This window comes from Protopterus annectens, chromosome 4.part0 (genome assembly GCF_019279795.1).
Source record: "Protopterus annectens isolate FY-2018-M chromosome 4.part0, PAN1.0, whole genome shotgun sequence".
NCBI lineage: Eukaryota > Metazoa > Chordata > Ceratodontiformes > Protopteridae > Protopterus > Protopterus annectens.
Window position 1 is genome coordinate 817,691,459 of NC_056733.1, and position 21,286 is coordinate 817,712,744.

The 21,286-nt window shown below is 43.4% G+C and overlaps 1 protein-coding gene across 5 annotated transcripts in view; it reads left to right on the top strand.

Annotated features, from left to right (window-relative positions):
- Nucleotides 1-21,286, top strand: part of LOC122799595 (splicing factor SWAP) — a 1,354,031-nt gene that overhangs the window by 189,803 nt on the left and 1,142,942 nt on the right. For all 5 annotated transcript variants that reach the window (XM_044068762.1, XM_044068763.1, XM_044068764.1 and 2 more), the window contains exon 7: nucleotides 18,613-18,748. In XM_044068762.1, the coding sequence (XP_043924697.1) occupies nucleotides 18,613-18,748 (136 nt within the window). The remainder of the gene's footprint in view (nucleotides 1-18,612; nucleotides 18,749-21,286) is intronic.

Sequence of the window (21,286 nt, forward strand, 5' to 3'; positions counted from 1 at the left end):
ATATGCCGTCGGATGTTCCGACGCCCGCTTCTACTAAGAAGCGCAAAGACAAATCTTTAAAGCCTAGGCAGGATGATTTGTCCGTTTCGGACGCCGGACCTTTAGAAGCTACAGCTGAACGGGTGGATCCGGCTGAAGTTTCTGTTGAGTCCCAGGGGGAAACTTTGATTTTACAAGATGTGGCCTCTCAGGAGGCAGGTCAGGCTGAAGGGGCCTCTCAGGTTACTATTCTCCCTTCTATGCCTAAGGTAGTTAGGTCTTCTGCTACTGTTTCTAAGGCTTCTTCTAAGGGCAGGTATGTTTTGCCTTCCTCTGGTGTCAGTTCTGGTTCTTCAGGGTCTGTGCCTAAAAAGCACATGCTTAAAATGGCAGAGGATTTTATTACTTTAATTAGTGGTTCTATGCCCCCTCCTGATAAGAGGCCCAGGATGGAGCCAGAGTTGGAAAGTTTGGAGCAGGCCTCAGATGATTCAGAGTCTTCTGCTGAAGACATTCAAGAGTTGGCTCCTTATTCTGATTCTGATGCAGAGGATTCCACTCCTTCTGCTTCTCCTCCAGAGGATTTTTCATTTTCAGAAACTCTGCATTCCATGAGGGAGCATTTTAAGTGGGAAGGACAGGATTACTCTGATTCACGGAAGAGACTTAGGGAGTTCTTGTTTTACCACAGCATAGACCCTTAGCTATACCTCCGGTTTTGGATGTTGTTTCAGATGTTTTCTCGGAGGCCTCCCTTAATCCAGATTCTGTGCCTCCTGCCCCAGTTAAACCGGACAGGTATTACAGGGTGCCTGAGGCTCATAAATATCTGTATAAGAGTCCTAGGGCGGACCCAGAAACTATTAGTCAGGGGCCTAAGGGTGTTAGAGCCTCTGTTGTTAAGAATCCGGTTCCTCTGGATAAGGAAGCTAGAGCTTTGGATAGATGGGGTAAGAAGGTGTATACCTCTTCTACTTTAGCAATGAGAGCTTTGAACTGCCAGTTTCATATGTTGAAGTATCAGAATTTCCTCCTTTCTCAGCTAAGATCTAAAGTGGATGCTTTGGCAGAGGGCATAGAGTGTAAAGAATTGCAGGATTTAGTGCATGTTTCTGAACAGGTGGGTAAGCACTCTTTGCAATGTGGTTTTGATGCTTTACAGGCTTCTTCTAGGGTGGCTGCCACTGGTTCAGTTATTCGTAGGCACTCCTGGCTTAAGGATCAGAATTTGTCTGAGCATGTTAAGTCTAGAATTCTGGATGCCCCTTTACAGTCTGAAGTTTTGTTTGGTCCTCCTGTGGAGTCACTCTTAAAGAAAATGGAAGACAAGGCTAAGTCTATGCAGACTGTGAAAGATTTTTTGCAGGTACAACCTCCAAAGTTTAGTAGAAATTGGCCTACTAAGGGGTGGACGTACCCTTCTTCTGATTCTCAGTCTAGGGGTAGATCTAGGCGTGGTAGGGGCAGAGCTCAGAGTACCTTCAGGCCGAGACAATGGAGTTCGCCTGCTCAATTTGCTGGTGAGGGCAGGGGCCAGTCCTTTCGTAAACAGGCCCAATGACCTGCACTTTCAGCTGCCAGATTCTTCTTGCCTGGCAGCTCCTTTGTGAGGAAAGTTGGCTCTTTTCAAGCAAAATTGGCATTTAGTCACCCAGGACAAATGGGTGTTGGACATTATAAACCGGGGTTACAAGTTCTATTTCCATACCATGCCTCCTTTCAAAGGCATGCCAGACGTCCCTCCTCGGCAAAGGATAGAGGCTTACAGACAAATTTCTTTACTTCTTCAAAGAGGAGCTATACAGCCAGTTCCTCTGTCGGAAGTGGGCCTAGGATTTTATTCTCGCCTGTTTCTAGTTCCAAAGAAAGGGAACACGTGGAGACCAATTTTGGATTTATCTATCCTCAACACTTACCTGGACATTTCAAAGTTCAAGATGCTGACTTTGCAACAACTTTTGCCTCTGTTGGGAAAAGATCATTGGATGGTTACTCTGGATCTCAAAGAGGCTTACCTTCATGTTCCTATCAGGCCCAGTTGCAGGAGGTACCTGCGTTTTCGGGCTGGAAATTTACATTATCAGTTCTCTGCATTGCCCTTTGGCTTATCTACTGCGCCCAGAGTGTTCACAAAGGTTCTGGCTCCAGTGATAGCCTTTTTCAGACTAAGAGGAATACAGATTTATCCTTATTTGGACGATTGCCTGATTATTGCACAAGAAAAGGACAAACTTCTTCATCATCTACAGTATGTGATGGCAGTGTTAAGATGCCTAGGGTATTCTGTGAACGAAACAAAGTCCAGTCTAGTACCCTCTCAGGACATGTGCTTTCTGGGTGTGAGACTGAATACAGCTTCCCAGATGGCTTTTTGACCCCGGACAAACAAAGAAGCCTTTCTCTTTATTTCCATCAAATGTCTCTACGGTCCAGGCTGACTGCAAGGACAGTCCTTCAAGCCTTGGGGTTCATGGCATCTTGTATTCTGGTGCTTCCCAATGCCAAATTGCATATGAGGAAGCTTCAATGGTATCTCAAAAATGTATGGACACAGCACTGCCAAGATCTAGACACTGTCATTCAGATAATACCTTGCATTCAGAAGGAGTTTTTGTGGTGGGCTCAGGAATGTCACCTAAACAAGGGACTCTCTGTGACCCGGCCAGAGGCGAGTCAGATTCTAACGACAGATGCCTCGGACAAGGCTTGGGGAGCACACCTCAATGGAAAATGGGTGCAAAACACGTGGCCTGTCAAACTCCAACATTTGCATATCAACTTGAAGGAAATGTTAGCAGTCCAGTTTGCATTGATGGCTTTCAAAGATTTTCTTCACCCAGGGCAGGTGTTGATTCAAACGGACAACACTACTGTCATGTGGTACATCAACAAGCAAGGGGGAACCCATTCTTACCCTCTTTGCAGGCAAGCGATGATTCTGTGGGAAACTGCTCTCAATCTACACCTCAATCTTCAGGCAAGGTTTCTACCAGGAGCACAGAACTCCTTAGCAGATGTGTTGAGCAGACAAATAGTGGATCCTCACGAGTGGAAATTGGATCCTCATGTATTTCAAAAGTTGACAGTGTTATGGGGAACTCCAGACATAGATCTGTTCGCTTCTCCGCTAAATTACCAGTTGCCAAAGTTTTGCACAAAAATGTTTCATCACACAGCTTGGAAGGTGGACGCTCTATCATTCAGTTGGAACAATCTGCATGTATATGCCTTTCCACCTCTGCCTCTTCTTCCCAAAGTACTTTTGAAGGTCAGACAAGACAAGCCAACTATGATTTTGATAGCACCGGATTGGCCTCGACAACACTGGTACCCACTACTGAGGAGTTTAGTACGAGAACCTCCATGGCCTCTGCCTTTGATTCCGCACCTTCTGTCACAAGAGGACAGTCACTTCCTCAATGTCAAGATTCAGTCTCTGCATCTAACAGCCTGGCATATTCTGTTTTAGACTCTGGATGGTCTCAGCTTCCACAACAAGTTTTGAATGTTATTTTGGAGGCCAGGAGGCCTAGTACCAGGAAAGTTTACGCTGATAAATGGAGGAGATTTTTTATTTGGAGCAAAGAGAAGCACTTTGATGTCTCCAAACCTGATTTAAGTGTTGCTCTTCAATATCTTACTGAATTATTGGACAAGGGTTTGTCTTTCTCCTCGATAAAGGTTCATGCTGCAGCCATTTCTGCTCACTATGATTGTGACCCTCCTTTATTCTCTCATCCTTGGTTTAAGCAATTTCTTAGAGGGGCAAAGAATATAAGACCCCATTAGAGCTCCTACTCCTGCTTGGGATCTCAATTTTGTGTTGGAAAAACTTACTCTACAACCTTTTGAGCCTGCAGCTACTGCCGAGTTAAAGTATTTGTCATGGAAAACTGCTTTTTTGTTGGCCATTACCTCTGCAAGAAGGGTTTCTGAATTACAGGCCCTCATGGCAGTGGAGCCTTTCCTGATTTTTCATAAGGATAGGGTATCTTTGCGTACTAATCCTTCCTTTATGCCTAAAGTGGTTTCTAGTGTGGCCTTAAATCAAACTATTCATTTGCCTACTTTTTATGCAAACCCCAAAATAGAGGGAGAAAATTTTGCATACTTTGGATATTCACAGGCAGTTGCGTTATTATTTGAGCAGAACCAAGGAGTTCAGACAGTCTCAGCAGTTGTTTGTTTCTTTTGCTTTGGGTTCACAGGGTAAACCTGTTTCAAAACAAACTATTTCTAAATGGATTGGGTTTTGTATTTCTTTCTGTTATTCCCATCATGGTAAGGAGATTCCTGCTGGAATCAGGCCTCATTCCACTAGGGCTACTGCTACTTCTACGGCCTTTCTAAGGGGGGTAGCTACAAAAGACATTTTGGAGGCAGCTACTTGGAGTTCAGTGCATACTTTTTCTAAACATTATCACCTTCCTCTTTATTCTAAGTCTAGGGCTGGATTTGCCACTGCAATTTTACAGGGCATTTTAGCGGCCGCTAATGCTTTATGATTTTCTACCATCCTCCCTTTACCGTTGCTTTGGGATTCTACCCATAAGTAAGGACTGCAGCAATGTGAGATGAAGAACATAGTACAGTTTTGTACCTACCATAAATGTAGATGTTCGAAGATCCACATTGCTGCAGTCCAATTTACCCTCCCTCCTTCCCCTCTGTAGTTTGACATGGTGCTATGCTTTAGGTGATGGTTGTTGATGGGCAGGTTTTTTGGGAGGTATTCTGTTTTTGGCTGTGGCCTTTCTGGTTTGGCCTTCTGACATCTGGGGCAAGAAAAGACTGAGGATTTGACGTCGGTCATGCGCCTTTATACCCTGACGCTCTGATGTCAGATCTAGGCGCCCATGACCGACGTCAGCCTAATACTTTGGTATTCGGGCCGACCAAGGACAGCGGACTACCCATAAGTAAGGACTGCAGCAATGTGGATCTTCGAACATCTACATTTATGGTAGGTACAAAACTGTACTTTTCTGAGCTTTCTGAAACCTTGGCTGGTGCAGTGTCTGATGAGGTCCGTGACAAAATGGCCTCTCAGCTGGCCACCATTGAGTCTATATCTAACTCCTCTATGCGATTGATATCTCACGCATCAGAAGGAGTAGCTAGAGCAGCGGGTTCAGCTGCGGTCTTGAGACGACATGCCTGGATGCACTTGTGCAACTTCGCGGAACCTTTAAGTCTTCCTTTCTTAATGCCCCCATTGAGCCCTCCTCGTTGTTTGGGCCCAAAGTTAAAAGCACACTGGCCAGATGTGAACAGGATGGTAAGACCCTTTCTGCCATAGGTGTCCGTTATTCTTCCCCTCAACGTGCTTTCTCCCGAAACCAAAAGAGTGGGAAGATATGGTTCAAGAAATCTTAGGGTCCTTTCTGTGACACACAGGCCGAGTTTTCCCCCAGAGGCAGATGGGGAAACTCACAGGGAAGACGCTCTTTTCGGGGCAGAGGGGGACTGCATAACCAGGGTTCCAGGGATTCTTTCCCTGGTCAGTCCTACCAGCGCTCCTGAAGAGCGGCCCAACTCCTTTCCTCTGGAGGTGGTTGGGAGACGTTTCTTCTTGTACCCTTCTGCCTGGCTAACCATCACCATTGATTCTTGGGTACAAAGGATCATAACCAGAGGTTATCATATCCCCTTTGATCTTTGTCCCGTCCCTTCAAAAAATCTTCCCAACGTTCCAACCAGTCAAAGGGAAGAAGCAGCACTAGAGATAAAAAATCTGCTAAGAAAGAGTCATCCAAATAGTCCCTCCAGACCAGATAGGATCCGGATTCTACTCAAGACTATTTTTGGTGCCAAAGAAAACCGGGGACTGGAGACCAGTTTTGGATCTCAGTGTATTGAACAAGTTTGTGAGAGTACAAAAATTCCGGATTGTCACTATACAGTCTATCCTCCCGCTTTTGGAAAAAGACAATTGGATGTGCTCTATAGATCTTCAAGATGTGTACTACCACATAAAGGTTGACAGGCCATCAAGAAGATTTCTGCACTTCCGTGTGGAAGCCAGTCACTACCAGTTCAGAGTACTGCCCTTCGGACTCTCTACAGCTCCCCAGTGTGTTCACAAAGTGCATGGCAGTTGTCACAGCTCACTTGCGACTTCAAGGATTCCAGGTGTTACTGTACCTAGACGACTGGCTCATTTCCGCCCCTACCAGACATCTACTGGACAAAGCCCTGGCATACTCTCTCCTCGCTGCTCAAAGGCTAGGCATAACCATAAACTGGCAGAAATCCAATCTCACCCCATCTCAGTCGACAGAATTCATAGGGGTTATCTTGGACACAAAAAACTGCAGAGCTGTTATTCCAGAATACATAATTTTAAGGATAAAGCAACAACTAATTCCGATCCTTTCAAAGGAAAAATCCACGGCTCACTAGGTTCTAGAGCTGTTGGGTTCCATGGCAGCCTCCATCACCATTGTTATCCTGGCCAGGTTTCACATGAGGCTTCTACAATGGCTACTGCTCACCCAATGGTATCCCTTTCAGCATCCTCTTTCAGCCATGATTCGAGTAACCCACAGGTGCAAACAGGATTTAAATTGGTGGATGACGCACAATCTCTCTCAATGGTCTCGCCCCCTTCCCCCCAGCATCTCGCCCCTTTTCCCCCCAGCAACCCAAGGCCACAGTGACCACAGACACCTCCCTGATGGGGTGGGGGGGCTATGTCATGGACAGACGGTCCAAGGCACTTGGTCCCAACTGGAGGCTCATCTGCATGTAAATGTTCTAGAGCTGAGGGCAGTGCTTCTGACGTTGCAAGCATTCCATCCCCTGCTGCCGTCTGGGACAATTGCGATTCATTCAGACAACATGGCGGTGGTCTGCTACATCAGCAAGCAAGGTGGAACCAAATCTTTCCCCCTTTGTCGAGAGGCCATGAGGATATGGCAATGGGCGATGACTACCAACCGTTTTCTTCTAGCAACGCATATTCCCGGGAGTTCCAACGTGATAGCAGACAGACTCAGCAGGTGCATTCTGCAACCTTGAGTGGCCCCTGAATCCCTTGATAGTGGTGGAGATCTTCTATTGCTGGGGCCGTCCTTGCTGCGACCTCTTTGCATCCCCGGCCAACTACAAATGCAGCAACTACTTCGCCCTGATTTCCCCTCCGGGACAGTCACCCAGGGACGCTCTAGTCCACGATTGGCCCTTGGGTCTTCTCTACGCATTTCCGCCCTTTCCTCTCATTCTCCAGTTTCCGAAGAAAGCCTGGTGATTGAAGAGCAAGGTAATCCTCATAGCACCATATTGGCCACGACAGATTTGGTTCCCGTTCTTTGGCCTCACCTACTAAATCGACCATGGATCCTCCATCCAATCCCAGAGTTGATCTCACACCCACAGAACTTGATTTATCCCAACCTGAACAGCCTGAAGCTAACGGCTTGGCTACTCCAATTCCCTTGATTGCCAGGCAGAATGATCTTTCTTTACCCGTATGTGATATTCTCATTGCTTTGTTATAAGTCCTCCACTAGAATTTCTTATCTGAGCAAGTGGAAAAGATTTACCTGTTGTCTGAAAGATAAACGAGTAGACTCCTTTTCAGCACCAGTGTCAATAATACTAGACTACCTGGCCGACCTGTTTCAATCGGGTCTATCGGCCTCTACCATTAGAGTTCATTTGGTTGCAATTTCTAATTTTCATGAGGGTGTCCAAGATTTCTCTCTTATGTCCCATAAATTGTGCAAGACCTTCATAAAAGGTGTGAATCATCTGAAACCACCTTTTAGAGAACCTATTCAACCATGGGATTTATCATTAGTTCTACAAGCTCTGACAATGGCACCTTTTAAACCAGCCTCTTTTTGCGACCTCAAGTATTTGTCATGGAATACCTTGTTTTTGGTCGCTATTACTTCTACCAGATGTATTTCTGAACTTCAAGCTTTATACATCAAGAGTGCATACTTGATTTTTCATAGAGATAGTGTCTCAGAACTAATCTGTCATTTCTGCCTAAAGTGATCTCTGAAATGTCCATTAATCAAACCATTATTGAATTGCCAGTTTTCTTTCCCAACCATTCAAACAGAGGAGAGTATTGCCTACATACCCTTGATATACACAGGCAAATCCATTTTTACCTAAACAGGACTCTAAACCCTTTCGTAAATCTGACCAGTTATTTTTGTCCTTTTCTGGACCTAGATTAGGATCGTCTGTTGCAAAGGTCACATTAGCTATATGGTTGAAGGACTGTGTGACCTTTATTTACACACAACGTAATATCTCGTTGCCTACTACTATGAAAGCTCATTCAACAAGGTCAGTGGCAACTTCTGCTGCCTTCCATGCCAGAGCTTCTTTATATGACATCTGTGCAGCTGTAACTTGGGCTATGCCTCATACCTTCATCAATCATTACAAATTGGATTTGGCCTCCAGGGGAAGAACATCTTTCAGTTCTGTGGCTCAGGAATGTCCTTCCATGAGAGCCTCCCTGGAATAGAGGTAGCTGCGGACTCATCCCATACGTAAGGATTACCTAGTCTCTGGAACAGGCTCTCCATCCATGTGAAGCAGAGTTTCTGCCTAACCCATTTCAAGTGCAACTTGGGACAGTTGGATGTGGAGCAGAAAAGTCATCCCTGGCTTGGCACCTGTTCTCTAATGGACACAAGCAAACCTGCAAATGATTCATCTCCCAGGCCTCTGCTTGTACATGTTTCATCTCCCAAGCCCATGCTTACACTTATCAAGGGTACCAGAACTTGTCAGAGATTTGGGATGCATGGCTAGGCTTAAAAAGGCCCTTGTGTTTGTTAGCCTAGTAAACACCTATGAACCTGTAAAGTATAAATGATGCAGAATGTAGGCACAATAGACAGGACTAGCAGGCACAGTGCAACAAATCAAATCTAAAACAGTACTAGCACGGATGAAAATGACACATGGTACAGGCAATGGTGCCTCAAAACTAGTAAACACAGTAAAACTGCTATGAAGTGATTTAAACAACCAACATGGGTGTCCCAAAACTTTGCAAGCACAGCATACTTCACAAGTGCTACACAGATACTGTAAGAATTTGTGCTTGTAACACTTAGAAAGTATTGCAAGCACTAACACTGATGCCACAAAATGCAGTTGGTACAATAAATCGAAAGGGATCCAGAGCAATAATTAAACTACAGGTGCCATAGTTACTTGCAGTGTGGCTAGAGTGCAAGTTGGAGTAGGAAGAAGAGAACAGGTGCCCACTGGCTACTGTATTGTGTAGGTTAGAGAGGTAATGGATAGCATATAGAATGGTTTCTGCTCAACAAAAGCTAGTCTAAATCCGCACAATGCAACAATAATTAAATCAGGAGGGATAGGTTCCTGACCCAGAGACTCCCCAGACTCTGGAATAGATTACCCATGCATGTCAAGCAGAGCTCTGCCTCTTTGGCCCTCTTCAAAAGGAGCCTTGATGATTGGATGGGAGATGGGAAATTCACCCCAGGGATCACATCAGTCTCCCTGCTAGACAGGGGTCCAGGGAAGTAAGTACTGTGGGAAGAAATAGCCAAGGAATTGTTATGGCTAGGCTTGTGTAGGCCCTAGGGCCGATTGCCTAGTACCCAGCCTATGAGGATTAACAATATCAGATAAAAAAGTTATGTCTTACCATAACGTTCCATCTGTATTGTTGATCCTCGTTCAGTCATTACGACCCTCCCTCTTTCCCCCTGCTGTGGTTTCTAGTGGATCTCACCATCCCAGTTCTCTTAGGTTATTTGACAAGAGGCAGCGTCTACCTTCTTTAACTTGCAAACTCAATCTGAGGAAACAGGGAGAGGGGAATTGTGGGTAAGAGTTTAGCTCGAGCATTTGAAGCTGACGTGAGCTTGGAAAATGGCCGGCTCTGTTCTGAGCTCGGAACCGATACCCATACGTAATGACTGAATGAGGATCAACAATACAGATGGGTAGTTATGGTAAGACATAACTTCTTTTTTTCCATTCTTTTAGTGCCAGCTGTAGGATTCTTAAAGCTGAATCTCTTCAGCAGCCAGAGTTGGTGGATTACAACTTTCAGACTCTGATAAATCCCTTTGGGAGCTTTCATTTCTCTGTTTACTTTTGATTTCTTTCTGTTTTATTTAAAAAAAAATGTTACCTTTTTATTTTAATGTTCTTGCTGTTTATTACAGCTAATCCCTCTGGGAATTCTAACTTGCTGTTTTGTTGTTTGTATGCTTGGTACTGTTTTTTTTTTTTTTTGCAGTTATGGGTCTTTAAGTATTTTATGACTTTTACTGTGTAACTGAAGATGTTGTTCGTGTTTCAGTGTTGCAGTCATCACACTTGGGTTATCTGCCTGCAGTTAGCCCTCAGTCAGCCAGAATACCATGGAAGAAACAACAGCATCCAACGCAGAAATACCAAGACTCTGGTATTCAGGCCGACTGAGGGCTACTTGCAGGCAGATAACCCAAGTGTGATGACTGCAACAGTGAATACACACTCTAACATCTACATTTATGGTAAGTGTACACAACTGTACTTTCTGTGGCATCTGTTGTACATTAGGGACTGCATTGTGCTGTGCATATAGAGCAGGGTGTCAAGGGACCTGTTTCTGTTCTGTCTGGACTTCAAAATGAAGCAGATAAAATATAGTGCATGTTTTCAGGGGGTTTTTTTTTTTGTTCATTTATATAATATTTACTTCAGATTTAACGCTGCTATAGCTGTGTTTTGTAATTACTTCTTGATTTTACCATGAATTTATTTGCATTTTCTGAGGAGTTTTTTTTTTTTTCTTTCCATCTTTTGACAGTAGAATCTGTTAAATGATTGATTGGTTAACATTTGTTAAATAAATAAATAATTTACCATTTTCTCCTGTCAAAGATTGGGGGGGGGGGGGGGGTTGAATCTCTTCAGCAGCCTGAGTTGGTGATTACAACTTTCAGACTCTGATAAATCCCTTTAGGAGCTTCCCATTTATGCATTTTAAACTGTTTCTGTTTGATTTAAGGGCATTTATTTGATTTTTGCTTTTTGTCACGATTTGGACAAGTGAATTTTACTGTAATTTTTTTTTTAAACTGCCGTTTACTATATTTTGCAGATTGTAGAACAATCTGTTACATTGTTTCTTGTGTATATTGTATACTGTGTATATTGTGTTATATTTTATACAGTTTAGCCTTATTTGCTGTGTGGAAACACGGCTTATGTTTTCTATTATTGCTGCCCTTATTCAGCCCTTAATAGTGTTAGCATATTATTTTGACTGCTGTTTTTTCCCCTGACTTGATGGATCCTGATATGGCTGCAAAAATATCAAAAATTCTTTAACTTGACAGTGCTTTGTGTCATTTGGGAAATTGGGTTAGGCATTGCCTGTAGTAACTACCTATGAGCCTGTAAATCTGTGAACATGTTTACAGACCAAATAAATGGATCACAGGCAGATCCTTTACTTTTATATACAAAGAAGGTCTTCCTTCAGCTAATGCATAGGTGGGGTTCCACTCGGGTAGATCTGTCTGCATCACCGGAAAACTGAAGTTTTGCTTAAGAGCAGTATGCGGAGAGGCCTGGTTGTAGATGCAGTCTCATCAGCCAGGCATATAGTTTCTTGTATGTCTTCCCCCTTACTCCTTTGAGTGATCCAAAAACTATGTTTGGACTTGCCAGAGTTGCTTCTGGTAGCACTAGTTTGGCCCAAGTAGCTTAGTTGTGTTTGATGTATATGTCCACGGGGAAGTCTCAGGTGCTCCCCACTACTGTGGCTCTATTAACTCATAACAAAGGGTCCTTCACACACTCACTTAGAGACATTACAGCTCAGAGTTTGGGTTATCTTTTTCAGTTCTCTTTTTAGGCACAAGCATACTGAGGATGTGCTCCATATTATTAGGGAGGCTAGAAGACCTTCAACTAGGAAGCTTGATCTGTCGAAATGGAAATGTTTTTTCATTTGGTGCTAAGTTAAAAGGCAGTGATATACATCTCCTCCAGTGTCGTTGATCCTTCAATACCTCGGGGATTTTTGGAAGGTTAATCTTTCAGCTCTCTTCCATTTTGCTACTGGATCCACACTACTCCACTCTGAAGCCAATGAAACAATTTCTTAAGGGGGTACTGCATCTAATGCCACCATGAAAATTCATACTGCCTCCACTCTTGACCAAAATTATAGTTTGGTAAAACTTATCCATGCCCTTTTTGAGCCTGATGTCATTACTTGTAATTTTTGACTGACTACTGATAACATTCATATCAGACAGGAGGGTATCGGTGCTTTGAGCCTTAATGTATGAGGAGCCCTTTCTGGTATTTGTAGTGAAAGGGTAAGCCTGGGAACAGACTCTTCCTTCATGCCCATAGTTGTGACAGACCTCTTTAAACCAAGCTGTTCAATTACCTGTTTTCTTTCCTACCTGATAAAATAAGGAAGAGAGAATTTTGCATGTGCACAGTTAAGATACTGCTTAAACTGGACAAAGGACTCTAGAAAATTCAGTTAGCTGTTTATTTCAGTTGCAGTGATAAGAAAGTTCAATGTGTTAGAAGTTTACTAATACACTACAAGAATAATAGGGAACTGAACAGTGATTCGGGCTCGAAAAGCCATTCTGTTAGATTTAGACAGAGGAGGGGGACATTCAGGTTGAAACAATACTACAGTAATGATGTACATCAGTCAAGATGAGACTGGATTTTAAACCATTTGTCCATCTCTCTCAGCCATTTATATCTAAATGGTTAGTATGTTGTATTCGGTTCTGCTGCTACTTCCATGGAAACGCCTGATAGATTCAGTCAAGGCTCATAGTACTGGGGTATAGTAGCAAGTTTGACCTTCCTTAAAGGGAGGGGTAGTGTAAATGCCATTCTAGAACCAGACATTTGGACATCTGTGCACACTTTATTAAAACGTTAGAGTAGTCATTGATTGCAAGACTGGAGCCAATTTTGTTTTTTCTGTTCTTTAGGGCCTGCTGCGCAACCCAGCCACTCTTTTCAAGCCTTTTCTCTCGGTCATCCTGAACCAATTAAGACTACTTCATGGTTCATCTAAATGAAGAATAGTCAGCTGCATAGACACTGTTGCAGTACAATGACATCCTTCCCATCACCTGCAGGTCCTTTTCTACCCCTTTGGAGTATAGGTAACCTGAGCTGGGATGGGAATGTCCTTTCCTAAAATCTCATTTCCCTTCCTCTTTGTGTAGGACTTTGGGTTTTCTGTCTGGGTAGTTGTGTAGGGAGGTCTGTTATTTCCCTCCTTTGCAGGGTGGGACCTTCTTTACCTTGGCCTTCTCCTCTGTAGTTCCTCCTTTGATTCTGTTATTCGCCAAGGACTTCTGTCTCCTCTGTGGGCAGTAAAGGTCTGAGATTGTGCAAGCAGATACTTATTTTATACTGAGGGGAACAGAGGGAGGGCATCTACTGCAGCTAAGGGAAAAGGTTCTGAGTTTTGGTAGTCTGGCCAGATGAATGTGAACACCTGCAGTTAAGTCCCGTTTAAGGTAGCAGTGTTCAACTTGAACATCTGGTATGGTAAGTTCCTGCAAAGGTTCAGATGGAAACATAGCCGAGTCTCTGTTGTTGCTGCTGCTAGTGCACAAATATGCTACCTTTCAGTTAGTTGTACAGCACTGGTAACTTGTTCCATTACATTCTTGAGAAGCCTTTGCCTTACACGTTTTATGACCATTGTCTGCCAGGATTGATTCTTTTTTTTCTTTAAGCCACTTGATAATATGTCCTTTCAAGATTACTTATGTACACAGTGGTGCAAACATTGGGAATTTCTTAGTAACTCCAATGTCTTTCTGCTACCTGTGTTTTGTCATTTGATTAAAACTTTGTGCGATAGTATGATGTCCTTCATGGATGCATCTGCAGTCATAACAAGTGGGTTGTCCTGTCGTCAGGCAGCCCTGCAGTCGGCCGGATTCCAAAGTCCGGGTCCGTCATCTCTGTTGGGTATAAAAGCATCAGTTTCCTCAGTCTTTCTTGCCAGAAGCTGTTAGACTTGGGGACTCTTTCTTCCTCAGCCGATGTCAGAAAAGTTAACAATTGTTTAACCTGTGGGAAACAAATACCTCATAAAGATTTCCACTCATACTGTCTGCCTTGTTTAGGCCCAGCCGGATCCTCCGACTAACCTATTCTTACAACTGAGGCCCTGCTACTACTCTTGAATCGACCTCAGAAATTTTACCCACTACGGTGGTTGACTTATCAGACACCATCCCTTGGATGTCTCTACCCCAGCAGCTGCCATGTCCATTAAGGCCTTCGCCAGGGCTAAAGCAGCCAAGACTACTAAATCAGTGCCTGTTAAACCCCCCACATCCAGGCCCTCTTCTAGTTCTCAAATGCTTTCTTTGGCAGAAGATTTAATTTCTTTAATTAGAGGATCTCAACCTCACCCAGACAGGGCCTCTCAGCCCCCAGAGAAGAGACCTAGGGCAGAGCCCCCTGAGCCAGTTTCTACTGATGATTCTGCTGATGATTCAGACATAACTGACCAGCCTGAGGCTCCCTTCTCCAATTTTGAAGATTCCGATGCTGAAGAATCCATTCCAGCTGCTTCCCCACCAGAAGAATTCTCCTTTGGGGAAACCTTGCATGCCATCGAGAACAGTTCCAATGGCAGCAACAGGATTTTCAGACTCCAGAAAAAGACTTAGGACCTTTCTGCACCTCCCACAGCACAGGCCCTTAGCTATACCTCCTGTTCTCTGTGGTGGATGATGCTTTCAATGATGTTTGCTCCGCTCCAGATTCTTTACCCCAGCCCTGCCAAACCAGACAGATTTTACAGGGTGCCAGATACTCAGCACCACCTTTACAAGGCCCCACTTGCAGACGCAGAAACTATATCCCAGGGTCCCAAGGCAGTAGCTAAAACCCTATTCCTTGTGAAAGGGAAGCAAGGTCACTAGACAGATGGGGTAAAAGGTCTACACTTCAGCTACTCTCTCAGCTAGAGCTTTAAACTGTCAGTTTCATATGATACAATACCAAGAGTTTATGCTTGATCAGTTAAAAAACTAACCACTGATGAATCTCTTGATAAGAAATATGTATTAGAGATGGTAAATAACATACAACAGGTTAGCAACCATTCCTTAAAATGTGGCTATGATGCACTGGAGGCTTCATTTAGATCAGCCATGACAGGCACAGTGATAAGAAGGCATGCATGGCTAAAGGAACGGATCATGTTAAAGCTAAGTTGCTAGATGCTCCTATGGACAAGACAAGTCTGTCAGCAGGTTATGAAGAAAATGGAAGAAAAGGCAAAATCTGTTCAAACTGTTAAAGATTTCTTGCAGGTTCAACCCCAAGGTTTAGCAGGAACTGGCCTGTCCTGACTCCACAAAATTTCAAAGGGGTAGGAATAGGCGTTCCAGAGGCAGAAACCAATCCAGAGGAGTTGCCTACAGAGGGCGACAGTGGCAAGGTAACAACAGAGGCACAGACACAGCCACTGCCACTACATCAGCACAACCACAGTGACGGAACAAATAGCAGCCCCCCTTGGCGGGAAGTTAACCTTTTTTTCAAAGAACTGGCACTTCATAACAAAAGACAAGTGGATTTTACAAACCATAGATCAAGGTTACGGTTTCACTTCCACACTTTACCAGTCAAAGAGGAATGCCAAATCTACCTCCAAATCAAAAACAGAGGCTCTACGCCAGATAATGGAGTTAGCAAACATGAGAGCTGTGGAAAGAGTGCCAACAGCAGAACAAGGAAAGGGTTCTACTCCAGACTATTCCTAGTTCCAAGAAAGGAAAAAAGTTGGAGACCAATTCTGACCTGTCCACCTTAAATACATACATCATTGTCCCAAAATTCAAAATGCTGACCCTACAGCAACTTCTTCCCATGCTGGGCAAGGAGTCTTGGCTGGTAACTCTAGATCTCAAGGAGGCATACCTGCGACCAATCTGCAGAAGATACCTCAGATTTCTTGCAGGATCAGAGCACTATCAATTCTCAGCATTGCCCTTTGGCTTATCTATATTCACAAAATGCCTGGCATCAGTAATCATTGACTACAGAGGGAATTCAAATTAAGCTGACAACAGATTTAAAAGTCAAGACTGATACCATCCCAAACAAGGACTTTCTTGGGCGCGATTGGACACAGTACAACAAATGGCATTAAACTGAACAAGTTAACAGCAAGAAAAGTTCTACAGGCCTTGGGCTTCATGGCATCATGCATAATCTTGGTCCCAGACACAGTCTAGAAACAGAAATCCCACTAATTCCATGCTTAAAACAGGAGTTCCTATGGTGGGCTCAGGCATGCCAGTCAAACCCAGGCCTAATGTCAACCAAGCCAGACCATCACAACAGGCGCTTCAGACCTAGGATGGGGGCCCACATGCTGGACAAATGCGTGCAAGGATTGTGGACACAGGATCAACTTCACCTGCACATCAATCTAAAAGAAATGCTGGCAGTAAAACTGGCAATCCAAAAGTTCAAACCATTTCTCAAAGAGGGCCAGTTGATGATAAGGACAGACAACACCACAGTCATGTGGTACATCAACAAACAGGAGGCACTCATTCATACCCCCTATGCAGAATGACCTTGGAGCTGTGGACCCTGGCACTCAGCTACAACATTCAGTTACAGGCAATATTTGTACCGGGGAAAGACAATACTCTGGCAGACATATTAAGCAGAACCACTTCGGATGCCCACGAATGGAAGCTGCACCCGGACATCTTCAAGACCATCTCGAAGAAATGGGGAATGCCACAGATAGACCTATTCGCATCACCTCTCAATTACCAGCTCAAAAAATTCTGCACAAGGACATTCCACCCACTAGCATGGAAAGTGGACTCACTCTCCTTCAACTGGAAAGGCCTAACAGCATATGCATTCCCACCTCTTCCTTTGATACACAAGGTACTACAAAAAATAAAGGAAGAACGTCCAAGGATAACCCTGATAGCTCCAAACTGGCCAAGACAACACTGGTACCCACTACTGAAGAGCATGTCTCGGAACAATATGTCACTGATGCCTTTGATGTTAACTCAGAACAACTACAGCATCATACATCCAAACGCTGCAACTGACTGGATGGAACAACACATAGCAGTAGCTAAACCACAACTTTGCCAAAGAGTTAAAGACATTATTCTTGAAGACCTTCAACAAGAAGGAACTATGCTGGAAAATGGAAAAGGTTTGTCATTTGGAAAAGTTGTGTCAAACATAGATATGCCTAACATTCTGGAGTATCTGGCCGGACTTCTTCATTCAGGCCTGTCCTACTCCTCCATCAAGATACATGCATCAGCTATTTCAGCAGAATACAGCTTTGATCCACCTGTTTTTCCTTTGCACAGGCAGTTCCTGAGAGGAATCAAGAATGTAAAACCTCCAAGGAAACCACCATTACCAGCTTGGGATTTAAACTTTGTGCTAGAAAAGTTGACACCATCACCCTTTGAACCAGCAGCAACAGCAGACCTACAACACCTGTCATGGAAAACTGCTTTCCTACTGGCAATTACTTCAGCAAGGAGGGTTTCAGAACTACAGGCCTTAATGGCAGTGCAACCCTTCCTAATCTTCCACCAAGATAGAGTGTCCTTGAGGACTAATCCTACATTTATGCCCAAGGTGGTATCCAGAGTGTCTTTAAACCAGGCAATCCACCTACCTACCTTCTTTCCCAAACCACAAAACAGAGGGGAAAGAATACTGCATACCTTGGATGTACATAGACAGCTACGCTACTACTTGGACAGAACAAAAAAGCAGACTGACCAACTTTTTGTAGCCTATGCAACAGGAAGGGAAGGAAAAGCTATTTCCAAACAGACAATCTCCAAATGGATAGGAAATTGCATACGATACTGTTACTCCTTCCATGGAAAACCAATTCCACAGAACATAAGACCTCATTCTACAAGGGCAACAGCCACTACCACAGCCTTCTTCAAAGACATTATTGAGGCTACTTGGACCTCCGTGCATACATTTGCCAAGCATTATAATTTGCCTCTATATTCCAGATCCCGAGCAGGGTTTGCCACTGCTGTACTGCAAGGGATCCTAAACACACCATAATCTACTTTTATCCTCCTCCCTAGTTGGCTATGGTATTCACTGCAGATGCATCCATGAAGGACATAGTACAGTTTTGTACCTACCATAAATGTAGATGTCCGAACTGGATAGCATCTGCAGTCAGGATTACCCCCCCTCCTTCCCCTCTGTGGTACTCCTAGGGTGTTTACCCTCCTAATAGCTAGCTTTTTATATGTACATATATGCTTATTGCTGTGTTTACCTCTATCTATTTGGAAACATTGGCATCTATCCAAATTTTAGCCTGCAAGAGGGCTACTGGCATCTGGGGCAAGAAACACTGAGGAAAATGGCGTCGGCTGATGCAGACCAACAGAGATGGCGTCGGAGAGAGTGCGACATCAGCCGAAGCCGGACCCGGACTTTGGAATCCGGCCGACTGCAGGGCTGCCTGACGACAGGACAACCCACTTGTTATGACTGCAGATGCTATCCAGTTCGGACATCTACATTTATGGTAGGTACAAAACTGTACTTTTTCTAGCAATCATCTTTTCTTTGTTCTTTGTGTAGCCATTGACGATAGTGGATCCTGATCACCCACTTGCAGAACTGGTGCGTAAAACTAAGAGTGAGAGAGAACAGGCTGCTCTGCAAGCAGCAGAAAATGCAGCTGCACAGGCAGCTCAGATGGATAATTCTACTGACCGTGAGTATTTTTGAAATGTCAGAGCATTTGTTCAGTTTCAGCTTTACATTTGTGTTGTGGAATGGTGTGTGCATGATTAGCAAAAGAACCTCAGACTCACTTTTGTTTATAGTATGGTAGTAGCAGAAAATTAGCCAGGTGCAAAGTTGCATGCATGGTTTGCAATGGTTGGATTGATTTTTAGCATCCAATAATTAATGCATTGGTTTTACAGTGCAGTTACAGACATTACCTTTTTTGTTGCAGAGTAAATACTGGAGTCTTAGAAATGGAAACTGATGTTACAGCTTTGGTACATATGTAGGAAATTTAGTTTCCCGATTGATTTATTTCTTTTACATAAAAATCCTCTTTAAAAGAGATTTTGACTAGCTGCTATTAGAGGTAGAGTTAAAGTAGCCTCTTAAGTGCTGTGTGCCAATGTGGCCAAGCAGTAAACTATACAAGACTCCTGTAAATCAAACCGATCAGAATGTAAAGGTTCTTAACTTGTCTCTCTTTCCTAGTTTTGGAACATAATCGCCATGCTCCTTGTATTAAGTAATTATTTTTGCTTGTGTTTTGTGTTCTACATATTGGTCTAAAAAAGAGAAATAACTGCATGTACATTTTCTGCCCCTTTTTAGTACCTGATACTGCTGACCTTTTCTTAGCACTCCTGTGGTGTATTTATTTTAACCATTTGCTCCACTGTACATTACTGACTTAAAGGAGGGCAAGGGGTTGGAAACATAGTGGCTCTGCCGTCATATTGCAGCTGTTTCCAGGTTCTGTTTTATTTCCTGCTGTTAATCAAGGAGCTAGTGTCATGTGTTTGAGACTGATTTCAGAAACCTGGTCATTTAGGTAGGTAGTTTGCTATATGCATACATTTTTGGGGGTGGGGCTGGCAAAAAAAATTAGCTAGAAAATTATCTTCAGGAGATAGTGTAGACCTTGATTCTGTTCCCTGTGTCATAACAGTCCTGTCTAGAGGAATGGTATGTTAAGTTTTCACTGTTGTGTGGTACCATACAGACCTCTTGTTACTAGCCTCCAAGAAGATCTACTGTGTTTACTTGTGAGGGTGTGTCTAGTGTCTTGATAAATTTTCATCTTTTGAAGGATTTTCATTCTCATTTCCAAAGTTTGCATGTAGACTTTGGAGTTTGAATCCAAACCCTCCGTTCAGGAAGTCTAGAGCTGTAGCTCAGAACAGTAAGTATGTCTTTGCTGAAGTTAGCCTTTCGATCAGAGCTCAGACACGAGCAGAATTATCAAATTTCTGTTGTCCTATTTAAAATTGATTACGTCAGGCATTCTCTGCTTATCTTTCTTTGAATTGTCTGAGTAAAAAAAAAAAAACTGTCGCTTTAAGCATCTCGTTACATTAGTTTTGGTAAGTCTGACAACAGTAGCAAATGCTTGTGGGCATAGACTTTATAGATATTTGGCTGTATCAGCTTTGTAAAGGGTCTGAAGGCAAAAATTATTTTGAAGTGGTACATAGGGAAACTATAACCCGCTTGCTAGAAGGACAAGTGTAGGAATGAGGAAAATGACTTAGTGGAGAGCTGCAAGGCCTGCAGTGAGTCCAGTATTCTTAACTGCATTTTTCTGGGTGCTATCTGCGGCAAAGGAGAATGGGATCAATCTTTTTGACGCACAGGTAAGTGCAGCAGTCGATAGTTGCAAAAAAGTGAGCAAATGATTTGGAAAGGCTGAATAAATGGGGGAAAATGGCATCTCAGTGTAAATAAATGCAAATTGAAGCACATTAGTTGTAACATCAGCTGGGAAAACTGGAACTGATAGCATAGTAGGAAAGCCTCTGAGTGTTAATCACACCTGGATTGGACAACTAGAAGTGCAGTAAATGGACAGTGGCAGCAGTAAATAGAATGGAGCATATCATTAGAGTAGATTCTAGAAGCAAAGAGGCAACACTTTCAGTATTCTGCACATTGTTCAGACCACACCCTGAGTATTTTGTACAGTTCTGGAGGCTTCTAAAGAAAAGGACATTGGATAACTCAAATTAATATGTACAAAAGCTATCAGAAAACGTTCTTATTATGGGTGAGAAGCTACAAGACCTGGATCCCTTTCAGTTAACAGAAGGGGGGGGCATAATATTGGTCAGAAGATCATGTCCAGGAGATAAGAAGTGAGCTTTCTGAAGTGAAAGGATATTGTGGGAAGGAGGGGACAGAGGCAGAGGACTTCATTTCCAAAAGTAGTTTTTCACAGTTGGTTGTGGACCCGTGGAGTGAACTGTTGGAATTGTTGATGGAGAGGGAATCTGCACAGGCATTTAAGAAAGCATGAGATAGGTGGAAAGAGCTTAATGAAGGAAGGTAATGCTGGAGGGAATTTAAGATGTCAGATGCAGTTCAAAGGGCAGAATAGAAGTTATTGTCCCTTTCTGTCTTCAAGCAAACATTAACCAGGAGAGACTAGTACTTGCCTGTAAACCTGTGCATATTTCTTTACTCTGTCACCGATTCACTGACACTTTATTATTCTGATATGCTGTCATTCACACACATTTTGTTACTA